This window comes from Canis aureus, chromosome 7, assembly GCF_053574225.1.
Source record: "Canis aureus isolate CA01 chromosome 7, VMU_Caureus_v.1.0, whole genome shotgun sequence".
Taxonomy (NCBI): Eukaryota; Metazoa; Chordata; class Mammalia; order Carnivora; family Canidae; genus Canis; species Canis aureus.
In genome coordinates, this window is record NC_135617.1 from 4,805,009 (window position 1) to 4,827,698 (window position 22,690).

Consider the following 22,690-nt stretch of genomic DNA (forward strand, 5'->3'; position numbering starts at 1 on the left):
TTAATTTTAGTTATTTATTCATGAGAGAGAGAGAGAAAGAGGCAGAGACACAGGCAGAGGGAGAAGCAGGCTCCATGCAGGGAGCCCGACATGGGACTCAATCCTGGGTCTCCAGGGTCACGCCCAGGGCTGAAGGCAGTGCTAAACCGCTGAGCCACCCGGGCTGCCCAAAATTCAGATTTTTTAATTAAAGATTTATTTATTTATTCATGAGAGACACAGAGAGAGGCAGAGAGACACAGGCAGAGTCAGAAGCAGGCTCCATGCAGGGAGCCCGATGTGGGACTTGATCCCGGGACTCCAGGATCACACCCTGGGCCAAAGGTAAGCACTAAATCACTGAGCTACCCAGGTGTCCCTAAAATTCAGATTTTTCAAAAGTTTTATTTCTTTTTTATTTTCTCTTCTTCTTTTTTTTTTTTTTTTAAGTTTTATTTCTTAAGTAATCTCTACACCCACCGTGGGCCTCAAACTCCCAACCCTGAGATCAAGAGTCACATGCTCTACCAACTGAGCCGACCAGGCACCCCATAAAAACCTAGATTTAAGAGTTATCTTCGTGTTTTTAAACTTTTCTAACTTTTGCTATAAAAGTTCAAGTTATCTGAAATGTCCAAGGAACATATTGAGTATTTAACTTTTCAAAATAAACAGCTGAGAATTTGTCCAGTTAAGTACTGACACATTAAAGACATGTATGTTTATTCTAGAGAGAAGCCTAAAACATATAATATATCCAAACATCCAATCTTCCTGTCTTCTGAATCAGAATATTCTGTATATGAGTAAACCTTTCCTCCTTACGAACACTGGTTATCATATTTGGCTGTAATACTATGACCCCTCAGCCTCCCGGTGAGTCCAGAGCTCTCTGCTCCCAGTTGCTGTGTAGTGTTCTGCCTACTTTGGAAGTTTCCGATTATCGCCTTTGTTATTGATCTGTTATCAGTTATTTCTCATCGGAAACACCATTCCTACCAAAGTGCTGCTTATAATCTGTTGTAGACTTGGAAACCCTAAAAATCTAGTCTTCCAAGGTATAAAAATAGTGTAAATAGTGTTTTACTTGGGGGACAGGGTTCTCCTATAGGGAGATGGGGGGGCAGGGGGAGGTCTGGAGGGAGATTGGGGAGCAGGGGGAGGGCTGGAGGGAGATGGGGGCCTGGGAGGGCTGGAGGGAGATGGGGAGCAGGAGGAGGGCTGGAGGGAGATGGGGGGCAGGGGAGGGCTGGAGGGAGATGGGGAGCAGGAGGAGGGCTGGAGGGAGATGGGGGCAGGGGGAGGGCTGGAGGGAGGAGGGGAGCAGGGGGAGGGCTGGAGGGAAGGTTCTCCTGTAGGGAGACTGTGACCTTTAGTGACTGCCCACTTGATTCATGACTAGGTCCCCAGTTGGCCAAGGTGCTGATTGGTATGTGTGGTCCTAGACGTGAGAGTGAACTGTCACTGAGCCTCTCACATGCCAGACACAGATGACAATACATACATTTGAATTTTATCCTAATTTTATCGAATCGTAACCTAATAATTCACATTGGCACCCAAGTCTTATTGAACACGAGGCATCTTTATACTACTCAGAAGATTCTAAAGGTGAAATTCCTATAACATAAAATTAACCATTTCCGTGGTGTTTACCACATTCACAGTGTTGTCCAACCACCACCTCTATTTAGTCCCAAAATGTTTTTATCACGCCAGAAGGAAGCACCCTACCCATGAAGCAGTTACTCCCTAATTCATTACTCTTCCCTCCCCCTGGAAGCCCCCAATCTGCACTCTGCCTCTGTGGATTTACCTATTCTGGATATTTCATATAAATAAAACCACACAGTATGTGGCCTTTTGTATCCAACTTCTTTTACTTAGCATAATGTTCTCAAGACTCACCTATGGGGTGGCATGTATTGGTACAGTACTTCATTCCTTTTTATGGCTGCGTAATATCCCCTTGTATAGCTACACCACATTCTGTTTATCCATTCATCGACTCATGGACATTTGATTTTTTTCCACTTAGTGTTATTTTCCATTAGTTATTTCTAGGGAGGATATGATTTCTGACACAAAGCATATTTAGAAATCGTTCAGGGACCCCTGGGAGGCTTAGCGGTCGAGCATCTGCCTTTGGCTCAGGGCATGATCCTGGAGTCCCAGGATTGAGTCCCATGTTGGTCTCCCTGCATGGAGCCTGCTTCTCCCTCTGCCTGTGTCTCTGTCTCTCTCTGTGTCTCTCATGAATAAATAAATAAAGTCTTTAAGAAAAAAAATAGAAATCTTTCAGAATCTTCATCTTTTTTTTTTAAATTTTTATTTATTTATGATAGTCACAGAGAGAGAGAGAAAGGCAGAGACACAGGCAGAGGGAGAAGCAGGCTCCATGCACTGGGAGCCCGACGTGGGATTCGATCCCAGGTCTCCAGGATCGCGCCCTGGGCCAAAGGCAGGCACCAAACCGCTGCGCCACCCAGAGATCCCTTCATCTCTTTTTAAAAAGCAACCATGATTCTATTTCTTCAAAACATGTACTAAATGAGATATAGGAATTGTGAAAGCTTAAAGCCCAGAAGATTACAATTATACATTTTATAGAGTGTGTCATGTATCAGTAAGGATAAGAGGGATTTCTCATCAAACTTTTTCAACGTGTCATCCAAGGCTGGTCTCATCAAAAATGTTACCAGGGATCCCTGGGTGGTGCAGCGGTTTGGCGCCTGCCTTTGGCCCAGGGCGCGATCCTGGAGACCCGGGATCGAGTCCCCCGTCCGGCTCCCTGCATGGAGCCTGCTTCTCCCTCTGCCTGTGTCTCTGCCTCTCTCTCTGTGTGACTATCATGAATAAATAAATAAAATTTTAAAAAAATATTTTAAAAAAATGTTACCAATAAGGCACACGCAAAAGCAAAAGACCAGTAACCAATAAATCATAATATATTTTACACATAATTACTGGAGAATCATTACATTTACCTGCAATAGGTGGTCCCACCGTCATGGGTATAGACATGAATCCAAGTAGAAATCCAATTGCTTGAGAAACATCCTGGGCACCAACTAATTCAAAGGCAATGGGGGCCATAATGGAAATGAAGCATCCATCGAAGAGACCCATGATGAGACAGACAGCAATGAGGGCCCCAAAGACCCTACACAGGGGAATCATCATGGACATCAGACCAATGAAGAGAAAGGAGAGTACCTAGGACAAGACACCACAATGTCAACTCTGCTCTCAGGAAAGGTGAATGTTATAATTACTGAGCAACCTGCTTGGGACTTGTAGCTGACCACCGGTTAGTTGCCTCCCTGTCCCAATTCACCTTGATTTTATATATATGAACTCCCATAATCATCTCCCCTAAGTTCTAGCACTTTCTCAAAATTTCCACAACAGGAGAGAATAAAATAAATATTTTTATATATTACTTTCCCTTCTAGCCTGTAAGTTCTTTGAGGTCAGAATCTGTACAAAAAATCATCTTTGGTCTAGATATTCTAAGGTTTAAGAATCTTGTACCTGGTCAGTACTCAATAAATATTTGTTCTTTGAAAATCTGCTCAAATTCATTCATCAAACATCCGACTTTGAAATTGCATATACCCTACTGGTGTTAGTCCTTCATAAAAGGAAAATACGCCAGCAAGATTCATACTTCAGGGCACCTGGGCGTCTCAGTCCGTTAAGCATCTGCCTTGGGCTCAGGTCCTGATCCCAGAGGCCTAGGACTGGGTCCTGCACTGGGCTCCCTGCTCAGAGGGGGGCCCGCCCGGTTCTCCCCCTCCCTCTGCCCCTACCCGACTCAGGTTCACTCTCCCTCTTTCTCTCTCAAAATAAATAAAATCTTAAAAAAAAAAAAAAAAAAAAGATCAGTACTTCACATCACAGAGCTTCCAGTTTGATAATGACAGAAGGTTTAGATATTTAAATAATTAAGAATATATTGCCTGCCAATATTCCAGACATACTCTGGATATTCAGACCAAGTGAGAGATTAAAATAACTATGATTTGATATGCATTACATAAGTATGTACTGAGTTTTGATTATTCAAATTCCAATTAAGTTTTGACTATCATAGGAAATATGTATAATATGCAAATGAAAACATAAACATATCCTACTAAGAACATCCTAAGAACTAATTATGTAATCCAATTTTACTTGATAGTGTAAATCAATATGATTATCAAGTGATACTTTCAGACACTGTCTTCTGGTGACATAGCACAATCAGACCCTATTTAAGCCCCCAGAGTTAAGGCTGAGGCATATTTTGAGCCACAGGACACTTTCATGTAGCCTCAGTTAGTAGGACCCAACACTTGATTTTGCCGTCTGGCAGCTCCTGTGCTCTGTGCTGTGGTATGTGCAGAAGACCTGGGTCCTACCCGTGGGTTGTGGGGAGATGAACATGTAAAACGAGTACCCATCAAGTGTTCTAGATGTTGCCATAATTGTATATTCAGAGTATGGTGGGTACAAAAAAAGGAGCAGACAATTCAATAATTCTCTTAGGCAAAGAACTAAATAAAACTGGACAGGTCACTAGTCAGCAGAAGAAATGTTTTTAAAAAGCATCAGGGGCAGCCCGGGTGGCTCAGAGGTTTAGCACTGCCTCTAGCCCAGGGTGTGATCCTGGAGACCCCGGATCGAGTCCGGCGTCGGGCTCCCCGCATGGAGCCTGCTTCTCCCTCTGCCTGTGTCTCTGCCTCTCTCTCTCTCTCTCTCTGTGTCTCTCATGAATAAATAAATAAAATCTTTTTTAAAAATTTAAAAATAAATAAAAATAAAAAAATAAAAAAGCATCAGTCTTTCTAAAAATATGTGTATAATAGCAGCTATCCTTTCTTTAGTGTTTACTAAATGCCAGGCACTGTTCTAAGCACTTTAGCTAATGATCTCCCAACAACTCTGTGAGGTGGGCACTAAGGTTATGCCCATGTTACAGATGCAGAGAGTGATGCCAGGAGACGTTTAGTAATGTGCCTAAATGTGCCCCCCGCCCCGAGAACCATGGTCTGCACAAGCAGTAGCAGATGGCACGGTCCCAGAGGGTATCCCCCAAGGACGAGGGGCCTGGGGAAGGGAGAGACCATGTAAGCAGCAGCCAGCTGCATCACCATCTTCGGTTCTGTCTTTCCTAGGACCCAAAAGGCACACCTTTGGCACGCCAAACTTGGTGGCTCGCCTCAGGACAGCCCCTCACAACCTCGTCTGCAGCAGGATCACCTGAGGAGCACCTGACGCCACAGACTGTGTAGGGACACAGGACACACAGTTTTGCCAAGTTCTCCAGCTGCCTTTAACACAAGTGGCCCGGTGACCCCACAAAAAAGTTTCAGGGGACCCTGGGTGGCTCAGTCAGTTAGCGTCTGCCTTCAGCTCAGGTCATGATCCCAGGGTCCTGGGATCGAGTCCCACATCGGGCTCCGTGCTGAGGAGTCTGCTTCTCCCTCTCCCCCACCCCTGCTCATGCTCTCTCGCTCGCTCTCTCTCTCTCAAATAAATAGAATCTTAAAAAAAAGTTTCAAACTCCAGGTCAGATCTCTTTTGACACCATCATACCATACAGTCGAGTAAGTTTTTCTCCTTCATTATTGAAATATGACTTTATGGTATGATTATTAGTTTAAAACACTTGAGTTAGTTATTTGATAAGTCTGGCACCTCATATTTTCTAAAGAACACAATCTCCCATTCTCCTGATGTTTTTCTTTTTTAAACATTTTATTTATTCATTTGAGAGACAGAACGAGAGAGAGAGCAGGGGGTTGTGCTGGGGGTGGGGTGCAAAGGGAGAAGCAGGCTCCCCGCTGAGCAGGGACCCAGAAGCCCGGTCACGACTTGAGTGGAAGCCAGACACTTAACCTAAACAACTGAGCCAGGTGCCCCTTTTTATTTTCTACTTAAAGTTTTCTCCAACTCAACTTCACTGAAAACACATGCATAATCTCTTCGTGTGGGTAATTAGTGGACTGCAGCCTGGCAGGCTGGAGAACTAAGGTTCAGAGGAACAAGACCAGGTTCCTTCCAGTTCTCTGTGACCTTGAGCAAGTGAAAAGGCTTCCTGGTGTTTCCCATCTACACAGAAAGACCTAAAATAAATCGCAATGTAGAAAGTGGTTTGAAATTCATAAGCAGGGAAAGATTTCAAGAGTGTTGTCACTGATAAACTAACCACACTTGAATAGTCTTAATTATACAGACATTTTTAACTCTACCTACAAACATAAAGAGAGATAAACCTGGAAAATCATTTGACTCTTAGAAACTTACCTATTATCACAAACCCCAGAGAATCTAGAATAAAACTTCAGGACACCGTGTGGGGCCACATTCAACGGATTTAATTGGTAAAGCCACAGACCAAACATTCCCAACCATGCCACTGTGACTGCACAAGGTTAACTTTCAAGAATATTTTGTTCTTTGAATAGGTTTCCTATTCTTTTACTGTTTTGTTCAGTAAGAGTCTCTTCCAAGATACGAGAACCAGAGTGATTTATTGAAAGCCTAGCATGCTATTTGGACAAAGTCAACTGTGCTCAATAAACGAATGTTTTTCTCAAATTTATGTAACATGAGACCCAGGTGCTTTACTCTTGGTAGTTATCCTGATTTTTCTATACATTTTTGGCCCCTTCCAATTTTTGTCCTTTGGTTCATTTTGTAAAAACAAAACAAAACAAAACTTCACTTAAGTGTTTCAAATTTAGGGGTGTCTAGGTGGCTCAGTCAGTTAAGCATCGGATTCTTGATTTCAGCTCAAGTCATGACCTCAGGGTCATGAGATCGAGCCCCATGTCGCCTCTGCACTGGGCATGGAGCCTGCTTAAGATTCTCTTTCCCTCTGCCTCTCCCCACCTCTCTAAAATAAAAAAAAAGTCTCAAATTTATTATTATATATTTGAGCATATAACTTTATTATTATTTTCCATTACTATTCATTTTAAATATCCTAAAAGATGTGCCTTCCCCTCACATGTGCAAACTGTCTTTCTCAGTCCTAGTTCTACTCTCTAGGGCTGAAAAGACTATTGTTTTGCCTGTGCCTTGCTTTCTCATTTGTTTTTCTTTTTTCCCTTGCAAAACTTTTTTTTTTTTTTTTTTTTTTTTTAGAATCTGGAAAGACAAAAAAAAAAAAAAAAGAATCTGGAATGACATTTATATAGGTGAATAACCTATTTCTACTTATTTGAACCTAGAATCTAACTCTGATTTACACAAAGACAAAATATTTTTGTAGAATTTTAAAACATCAGAATATGCCAGGAATGCAACTACTGTGTACATCAAGGGGAAATTACACTTTGCTTTATCCAAAAGAAAAAAAGAACCGTGCACCCTTGTGGAAAACTCGCCTGAGTGACAGCAACAGGGCTCATGTTATCGAAGTCCGCTCAAACGACCCCTCTGCACCTGCCTTCATAGCTGTTACAGTCACAGTACTTAATCTGTCAGCAATTTCTGGTAACAAGCCAGTCATTCTCCCCCATGAGCATATAATTCCTTAATACTTTACCTGACTACGAGTTCTCCTCAGTTCAAACGATAGCAACTATATTCTCTCTTTTTTCAATTCGTTGACAATAATCATTAGTTGTTACTCAAAATTGGTAAGTTTTAATAGCTTAAATAGAAATTGTTATTTAAAAAGGAATAAAGGGGAAAGAAAAAAAATGAGTGGGAAATATCAGAAAGGGAGACAGAACATGAGAGACTCCTAACTCTGGGAAACGAACTAGGGGTGGTAGAAAGGGAGGTGGGCGGGGGGTGGGGGTGACTGGGTGACGGGCACTGAGGGGGGCACTTGATGGGATGAGCACTGGGTGTTATTCTATATGTTGGCAAGTTGAACACCAATAAAAAATAAATTTATAAAAAATTTATTTAAAAGTAAAATTTCTTGGTTTTTCTTTAAGAATTAAGTTCATAGGCGTTTACGCACTTATCCTTTAGCATCTCTCAGAAAACAGCTAGTGAATTGTTCATATGGGATTTTCCGTACTTTATCAGGTCCCCAAATAAGTATTGCTCCATCCATCAATTACTGATTTGTAAATACTGCGCTCCAGTTTGACAAATAAATTTAGTATTACTACGAGCTTTTTTCCCCTCCTCAAACACAGCAGCTCTGGTTAGGTTTACATGAGGTATTTAAAGGTCCATAATTCTCTTCTAGTCTCCAGCACTGAGATTTAATAAGGCATTGACAGTATTTCTTGCTTTTGGTTTCTTAAAACCATCCAAGGAAAATCTTCTGTCACAATATTATAGGTTCTATTACAGAAGGTCCTTGCTTGAGTTAGTTTATATAAGGACAAAAAAAAAATTGTTTGCTTTTTTTGCTATTATCCTTCCCCATTTCTATCACAAGGAGAATATTCTTGGAGAAACGTCAGTTTAAATGTTGCTCAGGAATCTAAGTATAGCTCAAGAAGAAAAATGAACTGCACCTGAATAAGCAGAAGGCATTTTCAGAGGCAGACACACAGTTAGAGTCAGTGTTGCTCCTACTAATTTATTCAATATAAAGTTTCCAGGCTTTCAGAGACTTCGGCCAGGAACCCAGAGCAGAAACCTTTAACCATTATTATTCCATAAAATGCAGTTTAGTCATCTCTTTGCTCAGAATTTAAAATGGTCAGGCTGGGGATCCCTGGGTGGCTCGGCGGTTCAGCGCCTGCCTTCGGCCCAGGGTGTCATCCTGGAGACCCGGGATCAAGTCCCACGTTGGGCTCCCTGCAGGGAGTCTGCTTCTCCCTCTGCCTGTGTGTATCTCTGCCTCTCTCTCTCTCTCTCTGTATCTGGAATAAATAAAATCTTATAAAATAAATAATAAAATAAAATAGACTGAAAATACCTGGAAACCAGGACCTTGATAGAGTTTAAATTCAGAAGCAAAAGTGTGAGACTCTTTCTTTTAAAGATTTTATTTATTTATTCACGAGAGACACACAGAGAGAGGCAGAGACACAGGCAGAGGGAGAAGCAGGCTCCATGCAGGGATGTGGGACTTGATCCCTGAACTCCAGGATCACGGCCTGAGCCAAAGGCAGGTGCTAAACCACTGAGCCCCCCAGGCGTCCGAAGTGTGAGACTCCTCAACAGGGCTGAAGAATCTATCCATAAGCAAAGGTCTCTGGGGCACCTGGCTGGCTCACTCAGTGGAACACCAACTCTTGACCTCAGGGCTGTGAGTCTGAGCCTCCCGTTGGGTGTCCAGATTACTTAAAAAAAAAAAAAAATTAAAAGCAAAGATTTCTAGTTCAGGATAACTAAGGTCTCCTTTCATGAGACCTGTTCCGAATCAGGATCTGCTTCAGTATTTGACAATATTAAAACATAATAAAAGGAAGGGTTTATTAATCGTCCACCGTGGGCCGACGCTTTATGTAAGTCGTCGTCATGAATCCTTCCCACAGCCCTCTGCCAGTTCTGGAGACAGCTGGTGATGAGATCTGGGGTGAACTCCTCTCTCACTCCAGAGCCTGTGCTCTTCTGCTCCGCAGCCTCCCAAACCCAAGGTCACTGTGGCCAGAAATCAGACCACGTGGGAGGTTGTGAAGTGTATTCTGTGCCCGGCTGCTGGGAGGCGGGAAGGGGAGAGAACTGTCACAGCCCCCCGGGGTCGGGCTCTCGCAGACCAGAGTGGGGAGCGGGTACATCTGCACCAGCGGTGACAGGAAGGTAAGGAAGGTAGGCAGTGGGGGCATTCCACCTCTAGAGGTGAGGCCAGAAGGCAGACGGCCAGCGAGGGAAAGAGGAACAAGCAAACAGACAGAGCTGGAGTTGGTTGCAGCAGAGAACAGCCAAGAATCAAAAACCACACGGGATGGCTGGGAGTTGGGCAGGGAAGCCAGGAAAAAGGAGAGACAGAGGAGGGGAGTGACAGAAAGGGGCGAGTCCAGTAGCCACATGGGTTAGGCCTGTGTTGGCTCCTGTGCCACTGCGTTCCCAGGAGGGGCCCACTGGTGGCCCCGCAGCCGCAGGACACACCGAAGGCCGCCTTTCTCCTCCACGGGCCTCTCTGAGATGCAGTCCTCTCACCTGGGACTCAGCATATGCTACTGTGGAGAACGGATGACTGCTCCCGTCCCAGCAATCTCTCCTCCACATACAACCACAGTGACCTTAAAATATGAAATCGAGGGCGCCGGGGTGGCTCAGTCGGTTAAGCATCTGACTCTGGATCTCGGCTCAGGTCACGATCTCAGGGTTGTGAGATCAAGCCCTGTGTCGGGCTCTGCACTCACTAAGGGGTCTGCTTGAGATTCCCTCCCTCTGCCCTCCCTCAAATAAATAAATAAATAAATATTTTTTTAAAAATGATTTTTATTTATTTATTCATGAGAGACACAGAGAGAGAAAGGCAGAGACACAGGCAAAGGAAGAAGCAGGCTCCATGCAGGGAGCCCGATGTGGGACTCGAACCTGAGAATCCGGGATCACACCCTGAGCAAAAGGCAGGCGCTCGACTGCTGAGCCACTCAGGCATCCCTCTTTTTTTTTTTTTTTCAACATGAAATCAGACCACGTCATTCTCCAACAAAGACCTACTACACTTAAAGTAACATCTCTTCCTCTTGGCTCTGAAGGCCGTGTATAATCTGGCCCTGCCTAGCTTTCCAACCTCTCCCCTCGTCCTCTCCCTCCCCTCTTGAGCTCTTCATCCTCCCTGCCCCCAGATGGCCCCCAGATGGCTCCAGGAACTCCAGGAACTCAGACTCAGTGTCTTGTTGGCCTCACCCCGCCAGGGTCTAGGTGGAGCACAGAGGACACAATCTTTGGAAAGCACGAAAGGAAGCTGAAGGTCTGTAATGCAACAAGCGTCCATTAGAGGGTTCTCTCGGCCCTCGAGAACAAGACCAAAGCTTCCACAAGAATGTCCACAGTTCGGTCTTAGCAAGAGGGGCTGATCGTACAGCAAATGCTTTCAGATGTAGCTACTCTCCCAGCTATCTACACTGCCTTCCACTCCTTCGTCCAGCTGTCTGCCGGGACCTCACGCAGACGCCCGCCGTGGGGCACCTCCCTACGGTGTGGAGGGAACCCCGAGAGGCCCCGAGGGCTGGGCGGAGCAATAACGCTGCACGTGGGCACGAGGCTCACTGTTGGCACATGGGGCCCTGTCAGTAAGTGGTGGCTGTTGTTATTTCACATCAATTAATGGAAGTTGCTTTATCTGTAATAAATGTCTCCTCATCATTTTCCTGTGCCCAAATCCCACCTCTCCTCCGACGCCCAGTTCAAATACTGCCTCCTATCCGTATAGTGAGCAGACACGATTCCCCAATCCCAAACGCCCCCTCCCCGAGCTCCCCTTCACCTTCCTTCCACAGCTAAGCTTTTGGCCTAACTCGTCTACACCGCCGCTTACCCAGGGATTGAGATCAATCTTCAGCACCTGCCACTTCACTGAAACTGTGGCTAAATCCAATGAAAACCTTTAAGTCTGTAACGTGCTTGCCCTCTCGCCAGCTGCTCACACGGCTGACCACTCCTGTCCCTGGACGCACCCTGTGCCCTGCTTCCTTCCCACCCGCCTGGCCGCCCCGTTCATCCTCTGCTACTCCTGCCACATGAAGGCCGAAGTCCCACAGGTCTCGCAGACTCTCTCAGGGGCTCCAGACTCGGCTCTCCCACAAGCACCACAAATTTAAAATGGCAAAGATGAACCCAGCGTCTCACTCCCATTTACGAACTACCGATCTTTATGAAACAGCACAACCGTCCACTGTTGACGGAGCCACAAATCTGAGACGCAGCCTAGGTGGCTCCATCAGACTCTCATTCCCAGTGTCCCTATTTTACTGTTTGATCCCAGTGTTCCCACCTGAACCCCTCCTGTCTGGACTACTTCACTAGGCTCCAGCAAGTACCTTGGCCTCCACTTAAAAAAAAAAAAAAAAAAACCTTTACGGAGATATAAATTCACCTACCATAAAATTCACCCATTTTAAAGTACATAATTAGTGGGCTTTGGTTAACAAAGTCATACAACTGTCATTCCTGCCTAATTGTACAACATTTACATCATCCCCAAAAACTATCCCCCCGCCCCCAGTGACACCCCCTTGCCCCCCAAGACCCAGGCAACCACCGACCTGACATCTGCCTCTGTGGCGCAGCCTGTTCTGGAGATGGGGCTGTACGGGATGTAGCCTCTGTGCCCGTCCCCCACCTCATCCCACCCTTCGCAGTCACTGGATTGAGCTTAATAAAATCCAACTCCTGTCCCCCGTTGCTTGGTTCGGACCCTCCGAGGGCTCCTGGTAGATTTCGGGATAGTGTTCATCCTCTTACTGACCTGGCCCCTGCTTCTCCCTCCAGACGGTCGATTTTCTGCTCTCCCTTTATGCCCCTTCATCTCCTTTTACTCAGTTTCCCAGACACAACATACTGTGTCACACCTCCACCTCTCTGCCCATGTGGTTTCCTCGGCTTGGAACACACTTCTCTGCCTTCCTTATCTACCTGTCTACCACTCACCTCTTAGCCCCCCAGCAGCCCTGGAGGCCTGCTCCGACCATCACTAGTGATCCAGATGTTTCTATGGCACCCATCTATTATTATAGTCGTTATTCCGCCGCGCTGCAGCACCATGAGACCATTAGCAACTAACTGAGGGCACAGACCATGGCTCACGCTTCATCCGCAGCATTTAGCACGGTGTGTGGCACGAAGGAGTCATTTAGGTACTTGTCGAATGAGTGTCGGTACGATCTGGAATTACCGTTAGTGTAGCGCGCACCCCTCAATCCCAGGAGGCAATCGGCAATAAAGAAGCTCAAGAGAAACACACACCCCTGAATTTCACAAGATATTGCAAAAGGCACATGACCGTGAGAGCTGTGCCAAAAATAAAACATTCTTCTTAGAAAAAGCAATGGGCGAAAAACATTCTGATTTGGTGGAGTTCCATGACAAAACAAATAAGGTTGCTGTTTGAGCGCCAATCTCCCAAGTTGAAAACCCAAAACTCAACCAATGTTGCCCTTGAAAGACTGCTGGTAGAAGTTAGGGTCTAGAAAATATTTGTCATTTTTACAGAAGAATTTAAGCAAGTAAATACCTATAACAAGACATGAGGTGATAAAGAGAATTTTGCTGGGAGGATAAGTGGCCTAAGAAAGTACCTGAAGGTAGACCTTCTTCACACCAGGCACATAATCTGCAATCCGGCCAAAGAGCAGCCGTCCGACTCCTGAAGTGATGCCAATGCACATGAGAATCACTTCTTTATTTTTTCCATCTTGAAATCTTTCATTCACGTGTTTCATCTGTGGACCGAAGAGAAAGAAGCAACACTAAATACGGCGGGGAAAACTGACAAGTTTTGACACAAAATGCTTTTGTGTCTCCACCATGTGATGGACTCTCACCTCCTTCCAAATCCAAATATTTATAAAGTTTCTTCTGTGATAATTTTTCATCAGAACGTATGAAGCCAAGGCTAACCTGATTTAGCTCGCATAAAAGAAAACAAGGATCCTCATGGGAGGTCTTATTTCAAAAAAGGGTGACCGATGACACATTTCCTAAGGTAACATGGAGCCATTCGCCAGAGGAGGAGAACCCTCCTATAACCCCGCTCTCTCAAGGTTATCTAAGGGCCCCATTCTCTGCTCTCCCTAAAGGCAGTTTTGCATCTTCTAGAACCTGAACCCAACTGACACCCCTGAAATAAGTCGCCCCGGGGCTTCCAGGGTAAGAGCATCAGGTTCCCTCCCTGCGAATTTGCCTGTCGTGTGGCATCAAGACAGACAGACGCTGAGGCGGTTAACACGGCAGGTAAGAGAGAAGCCTCTCCGAGAGACTGCTTGGGTTCAAGTCTAGGTTCTATCCCTTATCAGCCTGGTGACCTTGAGTAAGTTCTTAACCTCTAGGTCCTCAGTTTCCTTGTCTGTAGACTGGAGATAGTAACAGTACCTCAAGGGGTGGCTGTGAAGATTAAGGGATCTGCGTGAAGAACCTAGAACAGTGCCTGACACAGTTAATAATGATCAGATATTAATGTTAGCCTATTTTTTTAAAGGACCTTTCCTCTTAATTTACAGTGTCCCTAGAATAGTGACTGTAAAACGGCCACCTGACAACGTTTTGAAAGGCAGCGTGACCAGGCAGGTGTTATACTGGGCGACAAAACACGCAGCTCAGCACCCACTGCCATAAGCTTTGCTCCACGGTCCCTAAGGGTCACCCCTGTGCTAGCACTTCCATTCTCTCAATGATCATCTGTGCTCACAAGGAGGAGAGAAAGCATGTCTGTACTCCCACTGTTTGCTCTGAAATCACAGAGACGTTTGAACAAATCCAAACAGCTGTTTGAGACAATCACTTACTGTTCCCTACGCCAAACTTTGGCCGGAATTCCAGAAGCCTGCAAAGCAAATTACCCTGCAAGTTCAATGGCCCAATGGTTCCCAGGTGGTCCTAGTAGCCTTGGGGATGAATGACATCCCCTTAAGAGACTTCCATTTCGCATTTTTATGCCCACTTGGATGTGCCAACACCACCACATCTGTCTTCTCCTTTTCAAAACTGCTAACCCTTCTCCCTAACTTCTGTATTTTCATGCTGGTCCAGAACAATCCTTCTAAATAGGAGTTTAATCTCATCAATCCCTTAGTCATCAGCTGCCTACCGCCTACATTTATATTCTCTAGTTTGGTATCAGAAGCCCTTCATAATCTGTCACCAGTCTATCCTTGTGCCTTTATTACCTACTGATCCTCGACTCAAAAGCAGAAAATGCAAATACCTACAGGACTCCGGCAAGTAACATTAAGGAGGGAAACAGTCTCGTTGGAGAGAGGGAGCACGTATTTAAGTTGATTTTCACCATGTAGGACCACCACGTTGCCAAGTCTGTCTCCCAGCCCCCTTTCATTTTAAAGGAAAGTCAGAAATTTTTTGTGTGGAAATGTTGGCACCTACCTAATATTTAGAACGCTGCATGATCCAACCCCACGCAAGCCAAACAAAACATGTCTGCAAACTGCATTAGACCCGCTTTGATCTCAGCCCTAATCCCATCTGGCCCAGCAGGACAGGTTTATTCGGTGTCGCTTAAACACGTCTCATAGACTCATACTTTCTTCCCTCTCTACAATTCTGTTGCCTCTTCTGTTATCTTTGACTTTCTGAATCCTACCCATTCTTTAATTGAACTCTGCTCAGATCCCACCTTTTCTATAAAGCTGTCCTTGATTACCTCAGTCTTACGTCCCCTTCTTGTTACTGCCTAACGTTTTCCTTGGCACTTTAAGTACCGAATGTTCCTACCCAGTCTTTCTAGCTTCCAAGGCTACAGTCTCTTGTGTGAACTCTTACACGTCAAACGAGACCTATCCAACTGCCAGAGACGCCTCAAAGGCAGCATGGGCCATGCTGAACCCCTCTCCCCTGCGCCAACCTGCCCTCCCTCCATTCAGGTAACACTTCGACTGCTGGCCCAACGACGCAAAGGAGAAGCCTGACAACCGTCCCAGATTACTCCGTCTCCTAAGACCCAGGAGCCACCCCCAAATTCTGATGATTTTACCCCCTACCCCCCTCAGACACACTTCCTTTGGTCTGTGTTTCTTATGTTTTAGTTCAGGTTCCTATCACTCCTCACTTAGACAAACAGCAGCCTCCTAGCATGCTTCTTGCTTGAGGCCCCAACTCCTGAATCTCTAATTTATATTCTCGGAGACTGCCAAGAATTAAAATTAAAAACACTTCTCTGCCTAACATCCTTTGATGGCTCCCATAGTGTTTGGGGGTGAAGCTCTAACTCCTGGTTTGACAGGTAAAAGCCTCACCTCCAGCTATCTCCTTACACACACCATGTTAACACTGTGCCGTCCCACATGGTGGCTACTAGCCACCTGGGGACTACTGACCACTCACAATGTAGCTAACTCAAACTGAGATGGGCTAGGTAGAAAACACACAGCAAATTTAGAAGACTTGGTGAAAAGAAAGCATGCAAAATATCTCCATGATTTTAACTGATTCCATGTTGAAATATTTTGCTTATGTTAAATAAAACGTACTGTGAAACTAATTTCGTGTTTTTAAAAATATTTTTTTTAAATATAGAAACTAGAAAACTATAAATTACATATGTGGTTGCCTTATATTTCTACTGAACGGTGCTCGTCCACGAAATCCACTTGTGGCTGCAAAGATAAGACAGCTGTTGATAAAGGTAACCTCAACCTGGCTTATTCCTCCCAGACCCTGATCACTCCCCAGTAAGTGAAATTTAGACAAAGTGGAAAGATGGATTCCAGCTCAATTCTGAAGAAAATGAATAACATGATTTAAGGCAGGTGGGACATAATTATGTGTAGTCATCAGCTTTATTCTGGAATTTGAATCCAGTTTTAATGTACTAATCTACTTCAGTAAGTACCCAAAGGATCTAATATAACTTTTTAAAAGACATTCTTTAGTATTAAAAAAAACAAAACTAAATTTACCAGTCATTCTTTTGATGAAACTAAGAACAGCTGCCTGCCAAACTGCTATTATCCTTTATTAGCGGTTTATTTTTTCCCCTTGCTCTACTTTATAATCCTTAAAAGGAATAAGGTGAAATGTTTTGGGTCTTTTGAAACTGGTGAAGTTTGGTAAATTCAAATTATGCTTAAATGGAAATAGTTCTCCAACTATTAGGGGGTTATTTCATTAAAATTTGTTGCTGTTAAAATAAAACAAGAACTTCAGCTTCTAATACCTCCTCCTCACCCTCACCAAAATCTACAAGCTAAAAAGGTTTCTCTGGTCAGTAAGTAAGGAGATTGGGGGGTCGGAGAACAGAATCTGGGAGGCTGGATCTCTGGGTCCTTCTTCCTCATTGAGGTACCAGACCTAGAAGATCTGGGGCGTTCCACTTGCAGCCTAGGGCTCCCAGGATTGCTGCAGACTATTTTATTATTATCTGCCCATGTCTCATCCTCTGGAGACTGGCATGCACTTTAGCAGAAAGCATAACTATTAGGCAAAGTTGATATTTCTAATAGAGTTATTGGATAAAGACATGAGAATGATGGACAGATGTTTCCATATTTAATCTAAAACTCTTTAATTTTTTTTGAGAGAGAGGGTGAGCAGGGGCAGGGGCAGGGGGAGAGATAGAGAGAAGCCCAAGCAGGCTCCACACCCAGCACAGAGCCCGATATGGGGCTCCATCCCACCACCCTCAGATCATGACCTGAGCCAAAATCAAGAGTTGGACGCTCAACCGATAAGCTGCCTCTTAATCTTTTATGAGTGTTTTTTTTTTTTTTTTTAAGATTTGTTTATCTTAGAGTGTGTGCCCACATACTAGCTCACACAGGGGGTTAAGGGCAAAAGGAGAATCTCAAGCAGACTCCTCGATGAGCAGAACCCAAGATGGGGCTTGATCCCATGACCCTGAGGTCATGAGGTGGACCCTCAACTGACCGAGCCACCCAGGCTCCCCTAATCTACCTTTTTAAACCAATACAGAGCTTATAACAAGAGGCCACTATCTGCGTAAGAAACAACATCACTCTGTAGAGCAGTTGTTTCAGGTGGACTTTGGATGTAGAAGAACCTTCCGGGCAGGAGTCTATTATTTATGTTCTGAAACACGTGCTTATTCCAGGGCTGCACACCTCTCCGAGATTACCAGAACCTTGCTGACAGTTTGATTGCTGTCTGCTCCGGAAACATTTTTCATTATCCAAGCAACCTTTGTTAACCATAGAAGCCACTTTTGGATTGTGTGAAATCCTATTTATTGTTTTGTTATCCAAAGTAACCAAGAATTCATACCCCTAAATATCTGCTCATTCTACATCAGGGGTGAAAGAAAAAAGAAGAAGAAGAAGAAAGGGCAAAGTAGTTCACAGTTTGCCCTTCCTCCCAACCATCTCCCACTTCAAGTAAATGGTGATTCAACGCGGATCTGCGGATGATCTGTTTCCGACCAGCCGACTCCAAGGGAGAGCTTCCTCTTCCCTCACTCGAGCCCAGAAGCAGGTTCCTTTTGGAGAGGCTGGGATGGGAGCCTAAGAACGTCAGCTGCCGAGCTGGCTTCTCTCCCCTATGCACCTCTGCCCTGCGGAGGAGCCACAGAGCCACAGGGAGACCTCAGACGTGCTGTTCCTCCACGGAGGCCCCAGGCTGAGTCCTTGGGCTTTAGTCAGCTAAAGTGAGGGCCCAGATACAAAACCAGCTCCCATAAAGCTGATGCAAGTGCAGCAGAATTTCCAGCTTCTCCTTAACAAATAGCTGCACAGTAGAGGAGTACCCAAGAGAAGGGACCCTGAATCACTTCATTTGCAGGAACCCTGGAAACCCGGTGGTGGCACAAGACAGCAAAGCAAGGAGGTCATTGGTCAAAAAGGTCGATAACTACCTGCAGTATTTTCTACAAGCGTGTGACGTGGCCAATGCCATGAAGGTCCTCAACCTCAGCTGCCCCTGCCTCCAACTTTTTAAGGGGTGGGTGGTTTTTGCTCAGTGACTTCTATGTACCATTCACATAACTTATTACATAAAGATGATGATCAAACTTTTGTTTTTTGTTTTTGTTTTTTTTTTTTTGATCAAACCTTTGTACATAGAGGTTAAACTACGTATCTTTGGGGGATAAAGAAGAACGAGGGATCCCTGGGTGGCGCAGCGGTTTGGCGCCTGCCTTTGGCCCAGGGCGCGATCCTGGAGACCCGGGATCGAGTCCCACATCAGGCTCCCGGTGCATGGAGCCTGCTTCTCCCTCTGCCTATGTCTCTGTGCCTCTCTCTCTCTCTGTGACTATCATAAATAAATAAAAAAAAAATTTAAAAAAAAAAAAAAAAAAAAGAAGAACGACTACGGGACACTTCAAGATAATGATTTCTGATGCGGATCTGCAGGAACAGCTGCTGACTCAAGTTCTGAGTGCTAAAAAACAAACAAACAAACAAACAAACAAAAACAAAAGCAAAACCCAAAAGGCAGTAATGTAGGGAGGCCGGGAAAGCAAGACGGAAAGAGCTCCAACGGCGCGCTGCCGGCCGCGGCACAGAGAAGTCCAGCTACCCGGGCACACTGACGGGGGACGTGGACAGTACCTGTCCCCCATGGCTGTCGCAGTTACTGTGCCCTGTGACAGAGAAATTCCAGGAACGCAGCCATGGTCTGTCCCGGCCTGGGAGGATTCCGATTCCCCGATCTGCTGCCTTCCCTCTTCAGACCCACATCCTCAAACTGAACAACAGGCCCTCATTTTGCCCCTCCGGAGTATAGACTCTTGTGGCCAGGTCAGGGGCCTGGATCTTTTACGTTACACGCGACATCCCAAAACAGGGTGATAAAGGCCGCACAGCATTTTCAGTGATTCTGTAATAAAGAACTCTTTATGATAAAGACTGCTTTATTACAGAATGCAATGTAAACATTCCTTATGACAAAAGCAGCTCCCTACTTGCCAAGAGGGACGCAGAGTCCAGAGCACTGGTACTTGCTCTTCACCCCAGGGAGCAGCAGCTCCAGCCGCTGCCTCACCTGCACGCAGCTAAGACTAGTCTCTAACACATCCCTTCAACATTTGAAAAGTTATCCCATCGCTCTGGAAGACGGCTGTGCTGAAAATATACTTCTTTAAAGATAAACTCCGAGAAAAGAGCCTGGTCCCTTTAAAACTTACAAAGGGAGTAGGAAGCCTGCTAGAGTAGTTAATGGATAATCTTAGAATTTGCTGCAAATCAAAAATTTGCACTACCCTTGGACTTCAAAGTAAGATGAATAGACATCTGAATGGAATGAGCGTTTGCTCTTTTTTTTTTCCTTGTCTTTTTTAAACAACTATGTTTTCTCTGTTTTTGCTAAGGAGGTAAATTAAAACAAGTGGGGCATTCACTTAGAAAGCCTCACCAGCAACCCCACTGAGGTGATCGGAGGGGGAAAACTAAACTCGCAGATTTGCAAACATAAGATTAAGCCCTTTACGTCGTACAATATTGAAACAGGACCTTACGGCTGTTCAAAGCCATTCCTTAATTATCAGGTCAGCCTCAGATGTCGTTTCAGCTCGGCAGGTTGGTCACCTGTGCCTGAGCCTACAACAGCACTAAGATTTGCTTGAAATGAAAACATAAAATCCTTTGCCTCCCACCGTTTTTGAGAACCACCGTCCGCAGGTGGCCTCGTGTCTATTTACTAACAAGATGTTTGAGTCGTGATGGGGGGGGGGGGGCAGGTACCGCTGCCCCCTCAGCGGCTGACCAGGGAGCGAGCAGACCTTTGGCCTCACAGGACTTCAGGAGGCACCGGGAGCTGGCTCTGCTGGTTTTCTTAAACGGCCAGTCTTTCCATTTCACGAAGATGGGCTTCCACGGTGTTAGCAATCACACGTTGCACTGTTAATCCACGTAAAGGTCAGGACTGAGAAAACAGACGCAAGAGTTTCCAGAGTGAAGATTACTTCACAGCCACCAAGAAGCAGAAACACTAGAGTTTCCAGAAGGAAGAAAGATAGCTGATGGCTTAAAAAAAAAAAAAAAAAAATCTTGATCTAACTTTGAAAACATTTTCTAACTCTAAAATTTCTTTAGGGATCCCTGGGTGGCACAGCAGTTTAGCGCCTGCCTTTGGCCCAGGGCACGATCCTGGAGACCCGGGATCGAATCCCACATCAGGCTCCCAGTGCATGGAGCCTGCTTCTCCCTCTGCCTATGTCTCTGCCTCTCTCTCTCTCTCTCTGTGTGACTATCATAAATAAATGAAAAAACTTTAAAAAAAAAATAAAAAAAAATAAAATTTCTTTAAAGTATTTACTTTTCCTTTAAACATTTTTTTTCCTTAAAGAAAAAAGCAAAACAAAAAACATTAAAAAAAAATCCACCCCTGACATAGCATTAACTACATCAGATCTAGATTTGGCTAAATATTCTGAAGGAATTATCAATCAAAAGCAATTTGAATTTGGATGCCAGTTCAAATAATCCTGCATTTTATTTATTTATTTTTTAAAGATTTTATTTATTTATTCATGAGAGATACAGAGAGAGGCAGAGACACAGGCAGAGGGTGAAGCAGGCTCCATTCAGGGAGCCTGATGTGGGACTCGATCCTGGGACCCCAGGATCACACCCTGGGCTGAAGGCAGCGCTAAACCGCTGAGCCACCTGGGATGCCCTAATCCTGAATTTTAGAAGATGGACTTCAATGCAAAATAGAACATAAATCACTAGGGTTTTGGGGTAACGTGAAATTTAGCGACGCTGACAATTTCTATGCCAGATGTTTCACAAATTAACAAGAACTGTTCTAGTCCTTCCTGAACAATGAAAGATGTTTAATCTGTTGATTTATATTTTATTTATTCCACCTAAATCCAAATTTGATTCTAAGCAGTTTTCTTCTGGGGGTCTGTTGGCCCAGATTCAGCCCTCTCAGACCCTTGGTCCCTAATTTGGATGAACACAATGCACTGTGAATTAAGACCGTGTCTGTCTGGGGCCACCTGGGTGGCTCAGTCGGTTAGGCATCTGCTCAGTTTAGCTCAGGTCATGATCTCTGAGTTGTGAGATCAAGCCCTGCACCGGGGTCAGGCTCTATGCTGGGTGTGCAGCCTGCTTGGGATTCTCTCTCTCCCTGCTCACCTCCCCCAATTAAAAAAAAAAAGAAAAGAAAACCAGTGTCTGGTCTGCAAAGGAGCTAGACGGTCTCCCCTCTGGTAAAATGCCTTAGACGGCTCAGCCGCAGTCCAGTGCCTGCCCGAGCGACTAACACTTCGAAGAGCACTTCGTGGCACAGCAGCTCTGCAGGTGCAGATTCCTGTTTGTGATGAATGGTCTTTTGAGGTACTGTGTGTTTCCAGGTTTGCATCTGTTTTAAATGATGTGAACAGGCTCATTAAGCAACCAACCCTGAAACAACCAGAGGCCCGAACTGGCCAATGACAATCAGGCACAGGTCCTAAGATGACCATACAAGGGACAATTTCCTAAGTCCCCGAACTCCATCACTCTGCCTTCTAACTGTGGCCCCTCACCACCACCACCTCATCCAAGACAGTCCCTCCCTTGCTGTCCTGCCCGCGGCTCCCTTGCAGCATATTCAGTCAACTCCTATCCTTCCTGTTCTGCCTTGGGTGAATTCTTTCACACCTGCACCACTGGGACGCCCCACATTTGGTGGCCCATATGACCCTCTGTTGGCTCTGGAAATTTCTTAGGACTTTCCCTCAGGGAACCAACTCCAGTGGTGTTGGAGATCCGATGACCTCTGGCCAAAGTTACTCCTTGGTGAGGATCTGAAGCCCACAGGGAACCACCAGGCCACCCCCCGCCCAAAAGGGTGAGGGATCCTTCCCTCCCTCTTTTTCTTTCCAGCTCTTGGCAGTCTAACCCTAGTACTCCTCAGACAACCAAAGGTCCCTGAACAGGACAGCTCCCTGGTGTGGTCCAAAGGTCTGAGGGCAAAGAGGCTGCACTGGCCATGCCCATGAGGGCTAAGGACCCCTTTCCTCTCCTCTCCCACTTCATCTACAGCTCCTCCAGAGCGAATCTGCGTACATTATGGACTCAGGACCCTTTCCTGACACTCAGCTACCTTGCTCCCCCTTTTCCTTTGTTTTGGTAGGTCCAGCCACCATCTTGATCTATAGGCAAAACACATTCCCACACTCTGCGTGGTGAGTCCTCTCCCCTCTTTTTCCACCCCGGTTTGGCAGTCAGGTGTCAGG

At 45.3% G+C, this 22,690-nt stretch overlaps 1 protein-coding gene across 2 annotated transcripts in view; it reads right to left on the reverse strand.

The window, feature by feature from the left end:
• The window catches only part of SLC16A10 (solute carrier family 16 member 10), a 118,201-nt gene that overhangs the window by 9,145 nt on the left and 86,366 nt on the right, over positions 1–22,690 (reverse strand). For both annotated transcript variants that reach the window (XM_077902755.1, XM_077902756.1), the window contains exons 4-5: positions 13,137–13,280; positions 2,967–3,195 (exon numbers count right to left, since the gene is read on the reverse strand). In XM_077902755.1, coding sequence (XP_077758881.1) covers positions 2,967–3,195; positions 13,137–13,280 — 373 coding nt within the window. The remainder of the gene's footprint in view (positions 1–2,966; positions 3,196–13,136; positions 13,281–22,690) is intronic.